The sequence below is a fragment of the Anticarsia gemmatalis genome, chromosome 9 (assembly GCF_050436995.1).
Source record: "Anticarsia gemmatalis isolate Benzon Research Colony breed Stoneville strain chromosome 9, ilAntGemm2 primary, whole genome shotgun sequence".
NCBI classification, from domain to species: Eukaryota; Metazoa; Arthropoda; class Insecta; order Lepidoptera; family Erebidae; genus Anticarsia; species Anticarsia gemmatalis.
In genome coordinates this window covers 4,989,978-5,015,201 of record NC_134753.1, presented here as the reverse complement: position 1 = coordinate 5,015,201, position 25,224 = coordinate 4,989,978, and the positions used below count along the sequence as shown (strand labels likewise).

General features: G+C 36.5%; 1 protein-coding gene across 1 annotated transcript in view; it reads left to right on the top strand.

Annotated features, from left to right (window-relative positions):
• The window catches only part of heca (hdc homolog, cell cycle regulator), a 68,249-nt gene extending 49,191 nt beyond the window's left edge, over positions 1–19,058 (top strand). Inside the window, exons 3-5 of the mRNA XM_076118435.1 lie at positions 7,495–7,683; positions 8,851–9,039; positions 9,241–19,058. Coding sequence (XP_075974550.1) covers positions 7,495–7,683; positions 8,851–9,039; positions 9,241–9,411 — 549 coding nt within the window. The 3' untranslated portion in view covers positions 9,412–19,058. The remainder of the gene's footprint in view (positions 1–7,494; positions 7,684–8,850; positions 9,040–9,240) is intronic.
• The last annotated feature ends 6,166 nt before the right edge of the window (positions 19,059–25,224 follow it).

Here is a 25,224-nt window from a genome sequence, read left to right as displayed (position 1 = left end):
TGCAGATCACTTTATCAAATAGGCAATTGTAAAACAGATCGCCGTTTCAATTTGTCGGCTTAATGTCAAAACAGCGGCAGTCCCTATTGATAAGTCACGCAAATTGATACTCAGCAAATGATGGTATATCTGTAATTTAGCCTTCTTGCGTTGCATTTGGCCACGCAAGTGATCTTTAAAAGCATTTAGTTCAAAGTACTCAATGTACTTTTGTTATTATTTCACAGTTTATGTATCGCAATTATTTGTCAATCTTAAATCATCTATCGCCATTAGACAAATGGAGTCACGTAACTATCTGTCAGTTACGCCGCTTTAACGGTGCCTTACGGCAATGAGTTGCATCACAAGTAAAGAATACTAACTATTTTACCACGCAACGTTTGGCAAACAGTACTGTTAGTCGATAGGGATAGAATGTTGGTATAGAGACATAGTAGCTAAATCAGGCTTGACCAATTTTAGTGATATGGCAGTACAAAATACGTACAAGAAAATGGTGCGATACAGCCCGATACGGGTTTAATCTAAGTTATTCGAAAGTGCGTCGCGTTGGCCGCGCGATGTAGATGTGAATGCACCTTTACAAGGGCCTTCGGTTCGTTCAGTGGCGCTAGAGCGCTAGACTATCGGAATGCAAACTCTATTCATTACAATATTCATACAAATAGGAATAGTTATCTGGATGGATTTATGATAGTTATAAACAACGTTTTATGACAATAACTGCGAAATATAGCTGTTGCGTGGTCAATATTAATATAAGGGTAAACTTAATATGTCAGTGTAAAGTTTCGTTGCGATACTAACAAGCTGGGAGCAACGATTTATCTTCGCGATCTAGATAGTGTGCTCTCTCGTAGAACATAGCTTGAAGAACTATCTTTGGATTATAAACGTGAATATTGTTGTGCATTTTTGTGCACCAAGAATAAAGTAATGAGTACTTTATCACTGTCGGTTTGCGGTTTTTGTTATCATATATTATTGTTATACCGGTGTTAATGACCTAAGCTCATAGAGTTAAAAATCCTTATTCAATAACATGATGTTATCTAATGGTGTTTATATAAAGTTTTGACGCCTTTATTTTGTAAAAAAACATTGATTTAGCCACATAATATTTGAAATTAGGTGTATTATCTGCAATGTGTATATTTATTTTTCAACAGCATTAATATAATATTCGTAATTGGCCGTAAAACGCTTAGCAATAGAGGAAAAACTCATAAAACAGTAACTTCTTAGAATATTTTCACGCTTGGCCGGTTCTCAAGTTGAAAACTAATATCCTTTTTATTTGACTAACAATTTATTGTTGGCGAAGCTTTTTACTGTTTTTCTTATGATGGATATGTGTAATATCTTCATATACGTTTATATGTCATAACTTACATATTTATCATAAAATTATGTTAGTATCAAAGCAAAAACTTTGTGTAATAAATTGTTATTTTATATCTAGTTCGTGTAATAAAATTGCTGGTTAGTTGAGTAGTAAAACTCATTTGCAGTTAATCATACATTTATTAAAATATATATAACACGCGTAAATCAATGTTACACACCTTACAACATTTTTTTACTGAAAGTCTAGGAAAATTTTAATTCCAGTCGGAATTGTTGCAGACCACCAGTTTCACACTAAAATCTCGAAAAACTTTCAAATGAATCACTGAACATAAACTCGTTTTCGTATAATTTCGTTTAGATGAAAGAAGTCTATGTATCTTTCGTGTTATACCACAATCGTTCTATTTTCCTACATTTACTACTAATTCTAGCGACCATCAAATCTGAGTCAGACTTTAAAACAACCAATAAAAATACGATTTACGGGTAATACGATTGCAAATGGAAATAATAAAGATGTTTACTGGTCCGAACTACCCATTTAAACTTGGTATTACTCATATATTTACTAAGAAAATTAATAGATCGTAAATTTTATATATTATAGACGTTTCTGCAAGTAAATAAATGATTTTGTGAATTTGTTACTGTTTTGCGTACTTGTTTTTAAAGAGCATTTTTTCTTTTGAATATAATTATTGTTTAAAATTTCAGAAGTCAGCTTGCAGTAGGTATTAATAATAAGTTCAATAATTTCTTTTTGTAATATTATAACAGTTGAAACATGACAAACTTGTGTCCTCACATGACTGCTCTACTTTAATTAAATAAACATGAGCTCATAAATTGTCCTCTAAACGTCCTGTTTATAAAAATATTGATGCATATTAATACATAAAAATATTGAGATAAAACAGTTAGTAGTGATGTATTTGTTGACTCAGCTGCGCCGGCGCACGTGGCGTGCCACGCTGTACTGATTCCACTATCGTAACACTCACTCGTCGGCATGTAAATATTTCCCTATGGCGAAACGATTATCAGCTAATCTTAATCGATTTCTTAGAATATTTATTTCTTACGGTAACTGTTTTATATAACAGATTTGTTTATTTTTGATTTTACGAAGAAAGCACTGAAAAAATAGTTCATTAAGTAGAAGCCTTAGAATTATTGGTTTATTTTCAAATCACTTTTTTCGCTATAGTTTAGTGTATTGATTGCTTAAATAGTTTCTGATGTTCTGCAAATACGAAAGAACTTAAAACAAAAACAACATATTGTAAAAAACTTGACATATGGACGTTTAAATCACACAACGAAGGATATTTTCCAACTCGTCTTTGTGTAATTTTCGCTAGTATTGCGTTTTAAACGTACGTCGGAAACTAACAGAACAGACGGCTCTGTTTGCTAACCAAATGAGTTGGATGTTCGCAACAGATAATTATGGAACAAGTGTGTGTAGCGAAATAGTTTGAACTTTCCATTATTTGCTGATTGTTCCATACTATTTGAATAGTTTTGTCTGACTGATATGCTGATTGAGTTAAGTCTTGATGGGAGAACATAAGCCAAGCTAACGAAGGTATACATGATTGGTATAATGTATACTCAGGGTAAAACTGACAAAATAAAGCTACTAGCTACTAAAGAGATAAAGCTTACGTGACTATGGCATGTAAATTCGAAATTTTGAAGCGTATCGTAGGTTTATTAAAACACCTATATTAATTACATTTGCATTCTGCTAATCACTAGTTAACACGAATTGCTCGATTTCCCCACATCATATTTTCAGCGTAATGTAAATTATATGAACTGAAATTTCAAGTTGCTCAAATTGATTCCACTATTTACTTTGAAACTGCAGTTCGCAATAAAAACAGCTGAATAACAAACAATTGAAACTTGACGTTTCCTTCGCAAAATTACTGAGTATAAAAAGCGAGTGCGCATTATCTAGCTAATGACGCGTTAGCAGAATGGCCAGTAACTGCCATAACAATACAGCTAACGATAAAATGAAGTTAGGATAAGTAGTTTTCCATGTAGCGAGAACCGACAACCGTTCGTCTCGTCTGCGGCTACACAAACATCCCTACGTTCCGATTCTTTTAGCAATACGATTTTTTATTTCGATTGCGACACAGAAACACGTCGGACTCGGCCCCGCAATCAATTACCTCCGACGAATTTACGACATCTCGTTCATCGAACATCGTTTTATTGTCAGGGAACATTTTAATAAAAATGTCACCGTTCAGTCTCGGCCGGCATCCGACGGTGAACCTCATCAAAATCGCATCAAAACACCCCGAACACCCACTTGGACGCGTTCAAACATTTTTAACACCCATTTGAATCTAAATTTTACTTAACTTTAGTCGTGACGAGACGCGGTCTTCAGACACTTCATATCCCTGGGAGACTGAGTGCAATAAAATAATAACGACTTTGTTGCATAGTTCACCTCCGAGAACACCACCACCTTACGATATATGCGCGTAACTTTTATTTTATTCACGTACGAGTTTTCTCGTCACCAGTTAAGCGTCGAATTAAGATGCCTTTTGTCACTTCACAATATCTCGGAATTCATATCGCGCGAGCATTACCGCGTAATGTGGAATGTCGGGACGCGAGACTAATTCATGCGAGAAAATATCTTTCAAGACATTGAATTTTTGTGAAATATTTACACTTACGATGCATGTGTGTACACGGCAAATAACATTTTACGAATATCCGCGAGCGAAATTCTTTCAATACCGGCTGCCGTGTTCCTCTTTGAGGTATTTCTCTTCGCGAAGATTAACAAATTGTTCGCTTCATGAATTCCCGGCTCGCCTGCAGTATCGACAGAACTGTTACTGAGTTTGGAGCGCAATAAATGCTCGAGATTTACATAAACCGCCGCGCTCTTTGACAGTCGAATACTGATGAGCAGTCTAGTTACCCTGCACAATAACAACCGTGATGGATAAAGCCATAATTTTCTTTAGAAAGTTGTAATCTGCGTTGCCCTGTGCACCGGAGCTCTAGGTAACTGTGATTCAGATAGCATTCACTATGTTGTTTTCATTTATCTTGCGAGATAAAACTTTATGTACGTTCTCTTTAAACATGGTTAGTTAGAGGGTATTCTAGACAAGTTTATAACAAGCAGAACAAATAGCTGGGAGGGCGCGGCTGCAGGAAACTTGTACAAAATCCAACAATTGCATTACTATAGAATGAATTTTCAGATACAAAGGGTAAAGTATTAACGTGAAGCTCTCAGACAATGGCAAACACGAGGCAGAACGCAACGCAGCCGTCAGGATAAATGTATCGAGCACCACAAATACCATCCGCTCTCAGACTTATTGTTTGAGATGGCACTGGTGAAAAATTGCTTCCCTCGCCGCGCGTCGTTCCATCACTCCCAAATATTTCAATGTCTGAATAGCTTTCAAATTCATAATTGTTAGCAGTTATTACCCCTTCGGGATAGAATACAGACTTTTAAAAATTCAATTAAATAATTTTACTGGTATCAGATCCATAGTATTGGATATCTTGTTGCGACTAATTGGATTTGGCGAGGTTTCACATTTTCCCCCGGCCTTTCAGCGCTTGCCGACTAACCAGCGACGATTCGCTTTGTATTTAATTTTTATCTTTACTAGCTATATTTAAGTGTTGAGTGCGACGACGGCGAAATATAATAGGAAAAGTTTCATTTGGCTAATTAAAAATAAGCCACCCCCGGGAACAATCCAGATTTATCGTCGTTATTCAACCTTAGGTCGGCTATGTCTGCTGTTTTATAATAAAAGCTCGTTTGCGAACATTTTACTGAGTACATAGATACTAAGAACAATGGGAAACGATGTTGACAATGTAGCGTGAATACCTTCGCAACTGTTTATTAAGAGAAAATATAAATGGAAAGAGAACGTATCTACGTTGGTCTTTATTTTTATTTTGACTTTGTATAGCCAGCATCGTTTTGAAACTTTTAAACGGTTGTACTTACAATTTGATCTGTGGAAATAGTGGTAACAACATAATTGTTTACCTTATCTGATTTCGTTTTTGTTTTCCTTTTTCCGGGAGCGATAAAAGCGCCGCGCCGGTGGGGTGCCACCCCATGCAGCTCTTTAATTATTGCGTCACCTTCAATTCGGAAAGTTTTAATGTGTGTACATTCGTTCTGCGGGACGTTGAGTACTAACGACGCTTCGAGCACACTCTATACCACTCGTCTTCTCGTTGAAACGAGCTCTTCTCGCTCTTGTTGTTTGAACATCGAAACAAACGAACACAACCGCGATTAAATTTGTGCGCGAACAAATCCGGACATTATCCTAACATTGTTAAATACTTTGTTTCGGTAAATGTCATTTTATTTGAAAAGTCTATATAGTCTGTCAGAAGTGGCTGCGAGGATATACCGGTTAAAACGTTTCGACACCATTCAAACCACAAAGTTTACTGGCTGCCAAGTTTCTCCGCACTATGTAAATTCAGTAGACGTAATTAGAGGAAGCTACGATGGTCTACGCTCGTCGAATGGCTCGGCTCGCTCTTGTTAACTGACTCCATACTAGACCGAATCGCTTTCTGTCCTATTCCTATATTTGCGGTTGCGGCTAGTTTTACCTACTCGGTAAGACATGCACTTACCTAAACTCGGTTGAAAGTTTTATGTGCCGGTTTACTGCCACGCCGAGTCATCGTAGACGACTATAAAAGGCGACGATTGCGAGACAAAGCGTGATCGGATTGAGTAAATAAATAGTCTGCGTCGGAGTGCTCATCAATCTTGCAGTACAAAAGTAAATTGTGCAAGTTTGCAACGGGTTCGTCGGCCGGGACCTGCAACCTCACTAAACTGTCGTGTGCGCGACACTTAACAATTTAATTGTCACTCATTAGTCCTAAGGCGACGACTCTGGCGCTGTTTTAATTAACACAGTAATTCATAGACATTTCATTAGCCGCTAGCTCGTGTTTCTAGTCGATGTGGCATCTACAGAAAACGATGTTACGATTGTGTGTTATCAATCATAAAGTGTGAACGTACGTATACGTGTCGTGTGAGCAGCTGCTCAGCGTGGAATCAATCACGCGAGTCTCGCGCACGCGGCATCGCGGCCAGTTATTTATCACACTCAAAATCGACGACACGACTGACGAATGCAATTTACAAATGGAAGCATTAACATTCGGTGCCGAATGTTATGATGGGTTTAGTACAAAATGTTCGAGCGGAATAGATGACGCCCGGAGTCGGTAGCAAGATATCGCGGCGGTGTTTGCTATGCCGGATGGCCCGCCCCCGCCCGCTCGTCTCTTGGCAAACTGCACTGCACTATACTGCAAATCATACTGAGTTTGTTTGCGTAGGTCAACGCTCTCGCCGGGTACATTTTATGTGTTCCTGGTGTCACGACGTCACTCTAATAATAGATAGGAATGTTTAGCATCAATATATGCACACCGGAATGTAAGAAGAGTTCCTTACTTATGCGTCTCGCATTCTGTTTCATGTGTTGTCTACACGCTGGTAGACGATTAACTTGCTCGATAATATTAATTTTAGATCGCTACAGGCTAGATGACTAACACCACTAAGCCGGTATCCAAATCGGAGAACAATGCTGTATTAATCAATACGACGGGTAGAAAATGGGAATGGACGTATTACGCTTTGACAGCTCATAATATTATGTTTAATTAAGGCGTACCGCTGTGCCTACGCTGCAACAGTAACTCGTTAAACTTTCATTATTATTCGCTCTCACAAATTGCTCGTACGTGAACGAATTGTGCTTCACAATCGATCTCCGCGGCGCTCGTGAGCCTTTGTTTGACTTCGACTCCGAATTCAGCGTAATTGCCTTTCAGCCTTTCATTATTCAACTTTATGCAGTCATTTACTTGTGTTATTACGAAGGGAGAGTTGCTGCGGTAAGTGTCGTGGGTGGATGCATTAATCGTAATATGTAAATGTAGGGATATGAAATATTGAAATGGCGAGCGTGGATTTACAATAACGTCTGCACTTTCGGCGAATGGGGTCGTTGTTGACTATTGTTTTATGTTTATTAGAGCTTTTGGCGGGTATTTTTATGTGTCTTTTTGTTGTTACAGATCGAGGACGAGGGCAACCACGGCAACGATGACACACGGCTGTTCATTCTGTCGACCCTGGCGGGACAGCAAAAGCCACGCGTGTCGTGTGCACTGTGCAAGGAGACCCTGCATGTGTTCGATCGCTACCCGCTAGTGGATGGCACCTTCTTCTTGAGCCCGCGCCAACATACCAGCAGCGCAGTTGAGGTAAATAAACAAATCATAAACCGTCTTCAATTAAAAACGCTTGCATAAAGACAAAAACTCTATTTCACAAACACATAAAACATTTAAATAGCAGAATCCGCTTCAGTAAAGTTAAATAAGATCCTAAAAGTTTATTAAGGTCTACGGAATGAGACAAACGGCGTCGTACAGGGACCTGAGAATGTTTACACAGCGAATTAGGAGGGATTCACGGATACTAGTGTTTGTTTGATGTTAAAATTAACATGCAGACCGTACCTCGGGAATATTTTGCACCATCATATAAGACGCCTTTTGAAATTCTTCTTTCTAATCCCTGTAGCGTCGACAAACAAGTAAATAACAACTTTTTTTGCAGAGTTTTACAGAATCATACTTTATTTAGTGTCTTAAAGTCAAGTACTTTAATTTGTCTAGCAAGTATTTGTTTTCATTGAAAGTATAATCCTCACAAAGATTTATCATGTTTGTATTGATTTAAATTTATTATATCGTGTGCAGATCGGTTACCTAATAATCTGATATAATGACTTATGACGTTGGCAATTATCGTTTCATATTACACAAAAGATAACATCACTTTTAGTTTTTTTATAAACAAACCACCGACTAAGCTGTCAGTTTAGACCAACCATTAATTTATAGATTAAATGAACTGAATTCGGTAAAAAATATTGACTGTAAACTCATCTGACGTTTCTTACTTCCTTGTTCTCACTTCTAACAAATCAGGTTTTTGTTCATAATTGCTTGACTATCAGATTTAATAGAGACCACACCTTAGAATTTAAGGCGCCACCGGCCAATCGCTTACCAAAATAGAAACCGATTTTAGATAAAAGTAGTTTGTTAACTTTAATTTTGACGAATTAATTTGCATCATGATTAAATCGCTTTCAAAACAGCACTTAAATTAATTGAAGACTTCAATTATGACAAAAACAATCAATAATAATGAAGTAGCTTTAAATAAAAAAATATTCAAAAGTGCATGCATTTTCTGTAAACTGTTCAAAATTATAAGCTCCGAAAAATACGAAACACTTATCACCAGAAAATTTAGAACTCTTGTTTTGTAAAGAAAAACTCAAGAATAACTTTAATTAAGGACGTGTTCTCAAATATGAGTATACGAGTATCTTCTAACATAAAAAAATGTTTGTGCAGGTGAAAGTGGAAGGCCGTACGCAGTTTCTTACGTGCGTTTGCATGGGTTGCCTGGAGCGCTGCGATCCTGAGCGTACCATCCGATGTCGCTTCTGCGGCCAGAAGTGGGACGGCTCGTCCCTCGTGCTCGGGACCATGTACTCTTATGACATCTTCATGGCGACCCCGTGCTGTGCTGAACGATTGAAGGTGAGTTTTATATTGTCCGTCATTTTTTCTGCAGATGTTTTGTAGAATTGTCATTCCCTTTAATAAAGATTTTGTTAAATGTGAAATCATGTTGTAATATATTTTTCAACTTTACGCCAAGAAAAATCTATCAATTGATCTGGACAAAAACGTATCTCTTGGATTATAACAAAGCTTAATGTGTTTATGTATTGTCTACAGTGCAACAACTGCTACAAGCCGCTCCTCCACCCGCAGCAGCGGCTGAACTACTCTGATTACTCGCACCCGGTGACGTGCCCGCACTGCCGCGTCGTTGACACGCACTTCGTCAAGCCGCTCAGCTACTGCTTCACCAAACGGGCCTTTCCGCTATTTCAGCAGTGGCCATAACAGTCGGCGGTGCCGGGAACCTCTCCCGGCACCCCCCCTGCTTCCGAATCTTGGGGCTTGGCGCCGTCGCCCCCGCGCCGCGCCTCTCCCCCTGCACTTAGACCCGTCGTTAACACAAGCATGGCTTCCCGAGCCCCTGAAATCCGTGAGCCTGTGGAGGAACCCGCAAACAAGTTCCTCTCGCCGACCATCGCGAGCATCACCGAGTCGCTGTCGCTACTCGGCTTAAGCCCGGAAACATTGGCGATGAGCCTTGGAGAATCGTTGGCTGAACGCTACCTGGCCACCCTGCGGCCGAAACCAGTGGAGAGGCCCATGATGGGCGGCTGCGGCATTCCACGTCGCACCCCCATCGCTGAACCCTCTCTGCAACTGTTCTCCAACGACTTCATCGACTACTTGAACCAGATCGCATAGACGCGAGTGGTCACGTGGCTCTGTGTGAAAACGACGCGGCTTCTATTGGACTTTTCTGTATTGCGATGTTGTTCTCTTGAACTTTTTACGTGTCCGTGTGACGATAGAAATAATTTCTGTTAAATTAAGTTGGTATTATTGAAAATAATTTTATGTGTCAGTTTAGATCGTACTATTGATTTTATTTTAATTTTATTCTGCACTTTGTTGATTAGAAGTTGATTTTTATCGAAAATAATAATTAGCGGTGTAGTGATGCCAGAAATTGCATTTTTTGTTTTCGGTTCAATCTCAAATTGGGGAGTGTTTCCTTTTGAAGGATCTAAATCGTGAGTTTTTTAAATTATTGATTACCTTCGATTTCAGTGATACTGATGACCCTATCTGATAGGGACGTTCGAGTGGCGTGTTGTTTAGTTCAATTTAGTTTATTAGTTATGTTTTATTTTAGCAAAATTTTAAACCTAACTTAAGTGTTATACAATATTTTCGTAGGTTTATTGTGTACTTTTATTTCCTCCCACCAAATGGCACTTGAATAGTGTAAGGGAAGTCTACGTCTACTAGAGATGCCATGTTAGGTTATCGTCTTACGTCACTTTCATTTACTTACTATATTTTCACATACATACCTAATTTAAACAATAATAATGGTAGAGGATTTTAAGTGTAAGTTATTGCTGTGTCACCAATAATATGATTAGCCTGTCTATATCTATACATTTATTGTAGGTTATAAAATGTCGAATTGTTGTTTTACTTATGTTTCCATATAAAATATTATTTATATCTCATTGATTAACGGACTATATGGGAAATTATGAAGAAATCAAATTTAAAGTTTTGGAATAGTGCCATATCAGTAAAAAAACAGGGGTAAAAATGGACCTTTGAAATCTAAAATTTATTAAATGAGAGCCGCTAATCATTGAGAGAATTTTATAATTTATGAAAAGTAAAGTTTAAAAAGGTTTTTTTGTTATTATCTATACGTTTGGCTATCTGAATAGTTTAGATTAAGGGTTTTCTTATTATCATGAATGTCTATTTATTTGTAAGTTAATAGCGCTTCGACATTTACTAAGCGTGTATAAGTGATGTGCACATTTACTCAATAATTGTTTAACGTTAACGTTTTAGGTAAGGTTTTTATACATTTGATACTTATAACTCGCGAAGTGATTACAAGTGATAATTCTTAGAAATAGTGCGTGTTTAGTGATTAATGAAATAACAACTAAGTGGTGCGGATAGCTGGGCGAGTAGGAACACAAGCTGTCGTGATATACCGCGGACTAACCGCTGAATATTAGGCAATAATTCTAATGAAGACTTGAACACTTTTTATAGGTAAAGAAAATTTTGCATTCTTCTTAAATCGATACTGCCATTTACATTTTACTAATCTAATCGACGCACTGGCTCTCATATCGACGTGTAAACAATAAGTTAAAACGACACTTGTGCGCATGCGCATCGTGCTCAGTAATAAAGTTAATATCGGTCAGCATCACATTCGCGTTGCGATTGAGACACTAATACATGCCGCGGTTACGTGTGTGCGTGCCTCCGCCGATATGGTTCATCTACATTGATAAACAGCTATTTTAAAACTTACCGAATGTACTACATCGATGTAAGCACGCATACACAGCTCCTGAAATAGAAGTCTTAATTGTAACACGAATTTTGAAGCTTGGACATTTATAAGTATGAGTAGTCGTTTTATATATTTACTCATCGATATAAGAGAGGGTGTGTTCGTTCTTATTTTGGACTGACTACGTCGTAGTAATCTGTTGCGTAGTTGTAGGACATCGCATCATCACGCCATCATCCGCATCACTGCACCTCATTACGTCATCGTCATCATGGCACGGTTTGAGTGGACGGTGGGCTGGCTCTATGTCCTTTGTACGTACCGTATATACGTACTATTAGCATTGACGCGACACTATCACAGTAAGCTTTAGAATTGCACATGTAGTCATTAAATCCGACAGCGTTCAATTATAAAAAGCTTTAAATTCAACACAGACTATAAAATAATTCGCTGAAGGATACGTCATATAACCTTTAAGAAACTCATTCAAAGCAATTTTGGCAGCTGCTTTAAACCCTGAGATTAAATGTCCGAACACATACAATTACGTGCCGCTAAAAATAATAACTGGCAGTAATTTCAGGTTTCATAAAATATTGAACGATGTTATTGAGCGTCGCATGCGCACTTTTCGTCGGACCATAGTTGCCAGTCGCCTTGTGTGCTTGTAATACCTCTTTAATGTTTTAAAATTAGTATCCTCCGCTTAAATTTTAATCTAAGATCTAAAATATTATATCTGAAACAATACATTTATCATAGCAAGGCGTAATATTGTAAATATGCCGTTTATCTATCTACTACACGCAGATGCTTAACAAAAAAGTATTTAATGAGATATTATTGCATATTTCTAGTTTAGCAGTAAATCGATAGTACATGTGTAATTTCACAATATCAAAGATCCCTATTATTTTAAAGCGAATCTGCCGCGGAGTGACCACACTTCATATGTTATTCAATTTTAATTTTATCGAAGTTTGCTCGTTCGAATATAGAATTATATTTAAAAGTTTAAATATACATTTTATCTAAATGTATGTAACCATAAAATATTTGAAAAAAAAAGTAAGACGAGCTGTTGTTGGTATATTTAGAAAAATATTAAAAATGAACCAGATCATCTGATGGTGGCCATGTACAAATGAGATAAGTGAAGTGTGGTCGGGCCGCGGCGTATAGTAAAACGACACAAATTATAAAGTCATATTGTTTAATAGTCAAATACAGAGCCATCTATGTAGATTTATCATAGAACTTGTTTACGGTGACTCATCGAATGTATCAAGTGATTGACTCCCCCTCTTCCCGGTACAAAATCAAAGTATTTTGAAACGCTATTTAGAAAACAAATTCCATTTAGATCGTCTATATCGAAGTCCTCCGATTCAATAATAAGGCTGTTTGTTTCATATTTTATAGATATTTCAATATTGATCTTCGACAAACATTACCTCTTTAGATACAAAAGAAAAAAAATAGTAAATTATAGCGAAACAGTCGTGGGCTCCATATTTGAATTGTGTTTAGAGAATATTTACAGTTAAGAGGGTCCGGGAGTACTACACGGTGACAAAGTTGTGTGCTGCCGGCCCTCGCTAATATACAATCCAGAGTAAATGTATATTGTAGTCTGTAAAGATGAATATCGTGGGATTCAGCTCAGTGGAGCCGTCACGCTGCGCGGTTGAACGTTTTACAGTATTTGTCATATTTTATTTAAATAGTACGTTCAGTTAATAGCTCCCTACAAATCGAGCTCTTTTAAAGTATGTTTCTTATTTTGAAGATTATATGGACACTTCAAAGGTTGTATAGGTAATTTTAATAGTAAACAATAGTTCGGTTCTTCCCAACTTACACAAATATTACATTATCAGATATGTGTTTGATTATTCATATTTTAGACACTTAGTTACTTGTTCAGTTTTAATAATAAATGTAATTAACACAAACGTTGCCAACTTTCTTAGTTTATTTGCACATATTTGTTAAATTTTGTAATTAATGACAATTTATTTAGTCACCAACATTCGAATTTCTTCATGTTGAATTTTAATGTGGTGTAATTTAGTGAATTGCTTAAAAGTACAAAGAAACAATTTGTTACTTTTGCAAATTTTATAAAGTAAAACAAATACATATTAAAGTAACACTGATCTAGATAATCTTTACGAAATAGTTGCTGTAAATCCTAATATAACCGCTATTGTTTTAGTTATCAGAATTCTCTATCGGTTCTGTAAAAGGTACCTTGCTTTACGTTGGTTGAAATTTAGGAGCAAAAATTGTTACTTATATTGTAAAAGCTATATATCTTATATTAATTTGATTCATTACTTTATGACTCGTATTTTATCGAATGCTATTAGAATTCGTACATTGTACCTCTAGCACTCTGTAAGTAGATGAACATCGTCGGCATAATATTCGTTGATCTGTAGGTATCATGTCTCGCTTTCGATATAGGTTTAATCAAATCTAATTTCCACTGTAGTTCTTATTTAGGGTCGTAGGGTTTTCTTTAATAATACGGTATGAATGAGGATGTATGTATGTGTCACACTTAACATTAAGTTTAGTCATCGTCGCGCGTTCTTTATTCATATTGGTAATGGTAACCTCGTGCCGAGCGAGTATTGTTATGAATCGTGTACATTCTGGTCATAGCGGTGCGTGCGCGCACCACGCCTAAGTATGTGAAAATTTGTCTTCAAATCTCCCTGTGACATGTAGCGTAGTTTATTACACCGTGTTATGCCTGCCATCCTCGCTGCCCCCTTCTGACACTCGATGTTCAGCGGCAGCCGAGGTCGCGTGTTCGACCTAACGTTCTGTTGTATCACTAACTCAAACTGACGATGAAGTATTCCAAAACTTCGCCTCGCTTATGCTTCTATAATACCGATAACGTGCCGTTAGAAAGCACTTGTTCCATCACAATAAAATAGCGAAGACAGCCGTTGTGACTGCGACGGATTTACGAGTATTACAGTCATTTTCAACAGAACTTTATGAGTCGACTCGTGCCGCATGACATTCATATTCGATATAAGTTGTCGCTTCTTTCGAGCGCTGTTCGAAGTCGCTGGAGGCGGACCGATCGGTCTACGGCAGGTTATCGATGTGACATTCAGCATCCAATGATACCCGGCATCCACACGCTCAAAATTCTCCAAACGCATTGGCTGATTCTAGTATACGGCTGTTATTGGTTAGTGAAAAGATGCAAATCAAAAACATGTTAATTATATTTTGATACTCGATGTTTTCTACACTAATGTAGTAAGTTCGTATTAATCTTTTGTATTAACTTGTATAGAGTAGGGTTAATCGCATTCGATCGCATTTCGTAGTTTCGACGACGGTGAACGTAATGAATGAATACTAACGTGCGGTCTATTTTTAGACGGAGACGTAGAGATCAATACACTAATAGGTCTCGGGCTATTAAATGCGATACGATTGTGAAAGGTGATATTACATTACAGTCATTAGCTGCAGACGTGGCGAACGCTACGACCGACGCGTGCGGTGTGAAGTCAATACAAGTTAGAGAGCCGGGCGCGGCACGCGAGTGTCTCGCTCGGCCTCCCAAGTAAAATCCGAAAATTTTTGTAAGCACATTTATAAAATTGGTGATAAACTTACGAATTGGTTAAAGATAATAATTAAGTTATTGCGTAGCAATTAGACTTAACGATTTTTACTACGTAATGCGCGGGGTGCATCAGGGTATGAGTGTCATAATTTGTAATAACTTAAAACTTTTGTACTTTCGTAAAAATAACAAGTAATTTAGTGATAACGTTTTTCTATTAATATGTAATGCATAAAATTAAACATCAAGTAATATACGTTTTTTTACTGGAAATGTAGATGTAGTATTTTTGTAAGACAAACGAGTCTCGAGCTCGTCATACGTGTATCACAGCGATAAATAGATATTGTGTAACGGCCGGTTGTGTGTCCAATTTGAAGGAGCAATCTTGACGCTACACCCACTTGCATTTTATTCAATTTTACGATGAAACACATCGTCTAAGACTCTTCTTCGACATTAGGCGCACAACTATAAGGTCTTTGTATAACTAGAGTAGGTCTTTAACTATCTGTGCATTTTTCTATTTGATCAGATGCTTTCTAAAAGTCTAATTGGTCTCAAATATTTGTTCGTCGGAATCTAAATCAATATGAAAGTAACGCATTATCAAACCGCAGTTTCTTCGCTTCGTTGATCCTAGCTCGTTGCTACGGAGAGACGGTGGCGTAGAGCTTGTATTGAGGTAATTACTGAAGCGAGCCTGTCGATCGCTCTTCTCATATTAAAAAGTACTGCCTTTCACGGCATTTTCAATGACTAAAGTACTGAAAAGTATTGAACTTTTAAAAGCATCTCAACAGTGAAAGCATTTTTCATAATTATGTGTATCTGTAATGTATGTCTGAATGAATGATGTCTTGATATATTTTATAACTTTCCGTTGTCTCCTGTTCGGTTACAATGTGTATCGTATGCGTAATATTTACTAATATTGAGTGTGGTAATGTGTTATGTAAGTGTTCTTTTCTATAATGATCTCTTGTTTACTTACAATTTAACTGAAATAAGGTTCGGAGTAACAGTAACGTGGAACGATGCTGAGATGCTCAGATGGAAACGCCAATTGATTAATTTTAAGTAAAAGATAAGTGCTTGAATTTATTGTAAGGGTTTTAAAATATGCTATGAAATACTTCTATACCATTGAAAATTGATATTATTTAAAAACTTTGATACGTCTCAACGTGTATTTTTGTATATTCGAGGTCGATGCGTAAGGAATTGGCACAAAAAAAAGTTTAGAGTACATAAGATATTCTGATTATGATTAAGATGAAAAGTTCCATTTTGTAACGATTTAAAATATTGAAAATATTAATTTTGTATCGATAGTGAGCGTTGTATTGTCTATTGTAACGTTGGAGAAGCGAGATTAGGTGTAAGATTGTTTCAGAAAATTGTAATAAAACCGGAGAGGCGAAAAAAAACATGTTATATTTTATATGAATCCTGATATAGTGCGGCGAACCTCCGGGCTCTCGCCGCACTTCGTGTTACTTTACGAAGCTAGTTTGTAAGTTTGCTCTTTAAAAGAGTTTTCGCAGGTAGTAGTTTTAGTAGGCTTAGTGTTTTTTATACTGGCTTGATGTTGTGACATTTATTATTAATATGATATTGACAGGGGCCGAAACAGGTCAGTAAAGTCAGTAAAAGTCAGTATTTTTGGACTTGGTCAGTAAAAGTCAGTATTTTCGAAAATCGGTCAGTATTGTCAGTATTTTTTCAAATCAATTTATATTTTTGGTTTTCCTCTGCTGTTGGTCAATCTTACATTCTCGATTTGTCCCGTGATGGTATCTGAGGGCTGCTTTGGATACTCTGTGTATGTGGATGATCTACGTACACATATATTGAAGCATCACATGACCTCAAAAAATAGCATCTTTTTGAAATCAATATTTTTGGAGTGAAAACTTGTTTAGCGGCGTTACGCACTTTTATGGAATGGGTAAAAGCTTCTCAACTTGCAAAAAATTCTTAAGACCTCATCGTAAATTCCTTAGACCTGATTGAAAATTCGTAAGACCTCAACGAAAATTCGTAAGACCTCAACGAAAATTCGTAAAGGCGGGTACAGACTGCTGCAACGCAACATGCAATGCAACACGAAACGAGCATTGCATCAGTGTAGACGCGGGGCGCGCACAACGTGCGCACGAACCGCGCATGTACCTACTCACATCTGTTTCCGAGATGCGCGCGAACGGATCGCTCAGTCTGCAAAAGAACAGGCATTGTTCTCATTGTCTTGTTCCATGTTCGCGCGCGTCTAGCCGTACACACCACACAACCTGTCCACACTGACGCTCCGCGCATACCGCGCGCCTCTTTGTGTTCGGGGAAAAAACCGACAAATTTCGGGTCGCTACGCGCAAGAGTTGCAACAATCTGTTCGTGCGCGTAGTAGACGCGGTTCGTGCGCGCAAGGCGTCTACACTATGGGAATTCTGTTACTTTACATGATACATTGCAGCAATGTGGACGTCAAATTCTTGCATTGCATGTTGCATTACATGTTACATTGCACCAATGTGTACCCGGCTTAGGACCTCAACGAAAATTCGTAAGACGGGAAGTTTTTTAGAGTTTTTGGTATTTATTGGAGTTTAATAGAGTTTATTAGAATTTTTGGAGTTAATTGGCGTTTTTAGGGTTTATTTGAGTTTTTTGGAGTCTATTGGACATTTAACACAATAAAAAGGCGGTGCTGGTTGTCTATGGGGATGGTGGAGGCCAATAACTGAAAATAAGCGTTATATTTCACACCATTCACCCAAAAAACGGTTTGGAAATGGTCAGTATTTGGTCAGTATTTTTGAATTTTTGGTCAGTAAAATCAGTATTTTCGATCAGTGAACTTGTTTCGGCCCCTGTATTGATAAAGCAGTACTACCGAACAAGCGGCATACACAATCCGTATGAATGTGTAGTGGGTTTATAGATTGAGGGGAATTTAGTTGTTTTCCTTTCGGACGACGAGCGGGCAGCACATTCCTGCGATTGTGATCATAACCAAAGTGTTGCTGTTCGCAAGCATATCATTTTAATACGAAGCTAGATACATTTTTCGGTACAAAATCTTAGCAAAGTTTTAATTCTATTCGATTTATGATATATTGTTAGACAATTCTGTGTTGTTGGGGTTGCAGTGGTGGGTTGGCGACTCGTGCGATCTCTATTCGAAGCCGAGTGTAGTCGCGCCGCGCGACACGACCGCTCGCCACCCGACCATCGCGGCTCTCACAAAACTACCTGAATTATTTCAGTTATTTAGCAGAATTATATTATTGTCGAGTATTTCCGATTATGTTACGTTTTATATTGCTTATATTATATATTATGGATACAATGTTTATTAAGTATTTAATATTCATTTTGATGAGGACCTAGTCGATTCTCTATATATCACATCTCCCAAAGTACAAATTCCTTGTTGTTTAGTCCAATTTTGTTTGACTGTTATTGAATGGAAATTATTTTAGCGAACGTTGTCGCCGGTCACTTGCGGGTCCGGCGTCAAGTCATTCTCTAAAGAACCTGCATCTTGGCTAATACGTAAACACGTACCAATATTAGCAACATACGTCAAACATTCTATAGCGAGGGGCGTAATGTTGTAGTTAAAACTAGTTGAAATAAATCCATATTACATTAAATCAAGTTTATTTACGTGCCCCGGTACGCTATTACAATTTATGTTTAGCAGCTTTTAACTTAAGTTAGAATAATTTTTAATAATTTACCTATTTAGTTAATGCACAATTAATAACCCAATAAGTTACTTCATTTTTCTTTACTAATTTTTACTGTAGACATTTTTCCAACAAAATTGTAAGCCATGTAAAAGCTCATGTCGAATTGTCAACAATTTTTATTTACTTACCATTGTTTTTAGTTGTACGTAATCGCCTACTACACATTATTCAATTGGAAAGCTAATTTAGCTATGAAATATATTTCAAATGACACTATACCTACGATAAATACAATGAAACCTTTATAAAAATAAAATCTACAAAAATATGTTTGTGTTTTATTTGTGAAATCCTATTTATTTTGTTTTTTAAAACCTGAATTACACCAAAAGACACACATGATAATCTTATCAAACTAACTTTGAACACACACATTTCATTTAATTTCACATGGGCACCAATACACAGAGAAAAAATGTTCAATTCATCAATTTACTCGTTAAAAAAACGACGAATAAACCAACACAATCACTACTTGTGTTATAAACAAAAATTATTCAATGTATATTGAAGACCAGTTTCTGATACCGAAGCAATGATACCTCAAAAAGACGAGCTAATAAAATTTTACTTGAATTCGTACAAACAACTTTTATAACTTCGATATGAATTGGAACTGCGGAGTTACGAAAGTTGTAAGGGAATCTCTGAAACAAATCCTAGGAATCCGATCACTACGGTAAAATATGTGCGGGAAAACTTTGTCAGCGGTCGATGTGGGAACTTTTACACATTTGGGAAGAAAAATTGATGGAAAAACAAAGTTGGAAAAATTACGTCGTTGTAGCTGGTTCTTTCCTTTTTTTAAAGACCACAAATGTACTAATTTGCTCTTATGTCGCGGAGACTTTTACAAACATACAAAGGTCACAAGGTTTTACCAGATGCGAAATAAGTAGGTATCTGAGGATCACACTCAAGTATTTGTACCTTGTGGGAATCGTACGCACGACTACCCGAGATCGAGAATAGGTTATATTTATCTATTAATTAATGTTTTTCTGAAAAATGCGTTTTTTATAATAATTGTTGATATTAATAGGTATCATTATAATTATTATAAATAAACATATATTACTGACAATGAAGACATATTTATCACAAGAAAAACAATAGAGCGAGGTCTAAGCACTAGCCCGCGATTTCGCTCGTGAGGGTGGCAAATTACATATTTACTTTTAATAAGTATTATAATACAACGGGTTTTAAACGCCATTGCAAAGTTAAGGGTAAGGATATCTTAATTGTTTGAGTGCCAATTCTGTAAAATGTTAACCTATTAAAAATCTCTTCGACTGTCTTCATTCCATATTCTATCTAAATCGGTTAATTAATTTAGCTTTGAAAGAGTAGGTAATACCTACACAAAAAAACAGACTTGTATGTAAATTTTTTTGTGTGTTACTCTAATTATATAAAATAACTATATGGATGTACCTACTCAGTACTCTAGCTACCTATCGCGTCTATTATGTACTTATCTCTACTACAATGTAACATACAGGTTTATTCTGGTTTATATACCATTGTCATATCACATTGCGAATAACGTGATACGATCTAATTATGTAAAACGCAGTTTATTATAGGAAACATGATTAGATTACATAAGGCAACTTGTCCTAGGTCAGGCATGAGTTTTCCTCTTTCGAGAATAATGAAACGTAGAATCGTAATACGTTGTGTTACGTAACAAGTCGTAAAAGGTTATTTCAGTCTCTATGACTGCATTTAACTACTGTTATTTATGTAGGTACATAAAAGGTAGGTATGTATTAGTATATGTAGTAGTGTAGTATGATGTAGATTCCTTCACTGAAAGATGATGAGCAACAGTTTGTTGCAAATATGAAGAAATACTTACATGGCTAAAAAACTTGGTACTACGAAAACAATAGGAGGCTTGTAGCGACACTGCTGATGCTGCATTGTGTAGTCAGGCGCACGCCTGCGATAGTCCGACGCGGCAGTCGTCTCCGCGCACTCATTTAGTTAGGACATATATTTAGTTATTAATATGTAGTAGTTTATTGTTATAGTCTGATACCAGAAAATATATATATCGTGTATCATGGAAGTACGTTATTTATCGCCACCACCCCGACAATAAACCTCCACAGGCTTTTCACAAGTCAATGTAAATATGGGTATACCTCATAGTAGAGATCATAAGGGCTCTCTGGGTGATTTTGTTTTCCCAAATCGATTTTTGACTCGCGTTTTGCTTCACGGTTCTCCATGGTACCGCTTGTGCGACTTGATCTTTAATAAGTAAGATTGTTTACTTTTAATGACGACGGGTATTATACACCTACGCATTCCACTGAGTGACGTGGACACATCACCGAACATATCTCAGCAAGCTCGAATTTATCTTACAGCCTATCTAAACTCGCCCATCGTAACGCTAGCATTAACGACGTCTAGTTTATGTTCGCCTGGTCAATAAATAAAGTTTCAGCAACTAAATAATGGCTGCAAACCATGGCGATATTTCACACACCCTTGCAAAGGATTAAGTGGAATCTTGTTCAGAACTGGTATTACCATTTCTTAATCCTACCGTTACTAATTTAGAGATAAGGAATTTCTCGAGTACATGCGTTACGAACGGTATTAGGGTGATTTAATTTGCATGCCTGTGTAGATGTTAGGAAGGATTTCGGTAATCGCAGTTGAAGGTGCATTATCTAATGAGTATCTGATCAATATCTTCTGAACTCCGAAGCTAGTTTGCATAATGTGAATGAGTTCGATTAAGTTTCGATTTTTATGTAGAAATGGGAGACCATTTGACTGTTTAATCTAGCGAAGTATTAACTTACATTCTTATGTCCGATGGCATTAAAGACAGGCAAATGCATTTTCCCGATGGGTTAGGCGTCGATAGCCGTCTTTAGATATTATAAGTTCCCTACACTAGCTCTTATATCCCATAGGCACGTAAAAATATTCCTCATGTGACTAACTAGTTTATTTTCAGTCACACAAAATAATTTAGAACCTGTAGGTACCTACCTACATAAAGAATTAGAGATCCAGACATGGCCAGCCTTGTATACTTGAGGAAATAAACGAACCGTAATTAAGTACTAACCGTTACACAAAACGAACTAATCTACTAAACTAAGCACCATAATTGTGTATAGATCGTACACCAGTAGCAACAAATTATTAAGTGTTTAAAGCGGCGTTCACAAACCCCATCGGCAATAACCCGAACTGGTCAGACCCGATAAACGTTAGTCCATTTAATCTGTTTATGGTCACCGACCCTCGCAAGAACGCTCAAAGTACTACACGGCTCTTTACTTTATCTATAAATTATAGGACATGCTTATCGGTGTTTATAATTAGCAAAATGGAGTGCTACGTGCGGTTGGGAGTCAAGAAGAGCAAGAGGTCGAATGAAATGTACTTATTTACATTTATTGCGGACATTTGATTGGGTTATGAGTTGGGGTTATGACTTGTAGCTGTGTATCGTTAGTTACAAAAGTTCATTATTTAAATAGTAGTTGTTATATAATTATGATTCGGTGGGTACTTATATTGTAACATAAATAAATCCCTATATGACGTCCGTTTTCCCATAAGTTGGATCTTCGGTATAAGTTTACTAATGTTTTGAAATTAGCAGAAAATATTCTTAATCAAAAAACATTCGAGTGAAGTTACATAGCTATAAGTACTGTATATTTTACTTTCTGACCCTTTCTCAGACGACTCTTTTATAATAACGAAAGAAAATAAATAAATAATCAAACAAGTAAGTATTCATTTTATTTTCCGTTTTATAACCTCAAAACGTATGTGAAACGATGGTGTACCTTTCGATAATATCCTATTTCGAAGTAAAAGCATGTTGACCAGCCATTACTTCCATGTTTACATAAGTTTATAGAAATTTGATAGCCATAAAGGGCTCAGTAGTAAACTGGACCTACCAAGACCTTAGGGTGTGTACAAACTTATAAACGTAAAACTATTTTTATTGACGCGACGTGTTTCGACAGTGTAGTCAGGGTTTTATAACTGTAATCTAATTTTCCGTTATTACTTATTAAACGTGCACCAAAAAGGAAAGTCAACTATTTTATATATTTTTGTTTATTATTTATTTTGGTGTAGGTACTACCAAAAATAAATTACATTTTGTAAATGGCCATCTTAATAAATATAATCTAGAAAAAATAATTTTTATTTTACATATAGTAATACTAACACAATTCATGTCGGGGATTTCCCTTTATTTAAACAAAAGATTATTTTAATTCTAATAATAGACATTACAAGGTAATTTCCGCGTAGCACTTGACGTCAACAGAATTGCTTTAATAATCTAATTGTCAATGAAAGGTTACAAATATACAGTCGGTATTATGGAGTATGGAGAGTTTGACAATTAAAATGTACTGCCAAGAATAGTTCCTATGATGCTCGCTAGAGGCGCTGATCAGTATTACATACAAAATTTCTCTATAGCTAGCCGGTTGTTGATAGTTAATCTCCTACTTCGAGCTAGCGAGCTTCACTTAGCACTTGAATAAATGTATTTGAGACAATACACTAAAGGAATCATTTCATTCATGTTTGATTGCCTCGTTCCATTCAGTGGACGGATCCTCGCAGCTTCATATACAGCCTTTTTCACTAACATTTCTATCAGATGTAACAAACGTTTATATAGTTGTCCACTCTCCCCGTTCACTGTTTACTAACTTGATTGGATTCGTGCCTTTTTTATTTACTTAAACCATCGCTATTTTAAGCGCTAGTTCGAAATAAAGTATAGTGTCTGGGAGGCAAATAGATTGTTACTGATTCTTTGCTGAACGATAACGAGCAATTATTAAGCTTGCAGTTTGTGTTACGTCTTCTTCTTCATTACATTATTTCAGGGTTATGTGGAACTGAGATATTCGTGAGATTGGTTTGTGGATATTTTGTTCTATCAGATGAATTATATCCCCTGCTAACACTTTATAAACAGAATCTTTTGTTAAAATGCTCTATATTCACATTGATACGATGATGCACTTTGATATTGTTTAATTATTTTGTCGGCTCGGAATTTACTGGATAACCTTATTGCAATTTAAATTATACACGACACTAACAAAAAAAGTCTGTAAAAGAGATACCGATTAAATATTTACTAATGTCAAAAGTCCGCCGCTAACTTTTCGCTCATTACTAATTTCCCCTAAACATACAACTCCTAGCCGGTCGTGCGTCCCCTATTAGTAATCTATCGCATGAAATAGAAAGCACTAGTCGTGCGTTAACTAAATTGGAAACGATCTTAAAAGTCTCTTAAGTAGGTACCTACGTTTAATAAGTGCACTCAGGGCAAAAGTTTGCGAATTGAAAATTCTGTAATTGGATTTGCTTGTGACTTTCCAGATTCACGATATTTGAGCTGGATTAGTTGAATTTTAATATTAAATACAGAAGTTAAGGTATCTATATTAAATATAGCAATACTCAGTACATGTTTATACAGATATTATTACTTTTGCGAAATAGACAGACATCATAAGCAATTTTATTTATTGCTTTAGCCAAATCATTTTGCAATAAAATATTAACACATGGCTGTCTCACTGCTAGGCATCGGTTTATGTCCAGAATAAGTTAGAACTGATAATTAGATCTTAGCCCATTTGGTACCAGAAATCCAATGGCCTAAAAACAACACGCAACAATTGGTACCTACCTAAGTGAAAAAGAACAAAACTACCTAGCAATTATCCTAAAAGAAACTCAAAAGAAACTACCCCAAAAATAAAAACAAAAACGTTAGCGAAGCTTGTAATATTTTACATAACATTGTAGTAACGAATGTATAGTGTGTACCAAATAACATGTTATGGTTTAACGACTAGTTACAGTTTTACGATTCGCCTCCATAACTCTGCCTAACGCGTTACACGACTTGTAAACTACCAAGTGCTTGTAAAATACGTTTCATTTCTCATACTAATATTAAAATATATTTCTAGCTTGTTACCTGAGAAGGTAGTGCAGGATGATTCCGATGTGTTTTAAGTCAACTACAACATATTTAACTTGCTTTGTAGAATTTTACAAGGCTTCTACTTTTACTGTGTATCTTCTTCTACCTTAAGAACATATTATTTGCAACAAAAGCAGGCGAGAATTATTTATTCATTTTATGGGTCGCACCGGTAGTTTTAAAGTTAAGGCTAGTAATCATTACCTTTATTGCAATGCCAATAATTCACACACACTAGTTAAAAACTAAAAAAAACAGCAAAAAAGTAATCATAAAATTACCTCCGAGTACCAGGAGCACAGTACACAGTAGGAGCTCTTCACAACTGAAAACAGTAATAACATCCCACTATCCCATTAAACGACTTTATGCGACCACATCAAAAAAATAAATTCCGCCTACATTATCAGTAACC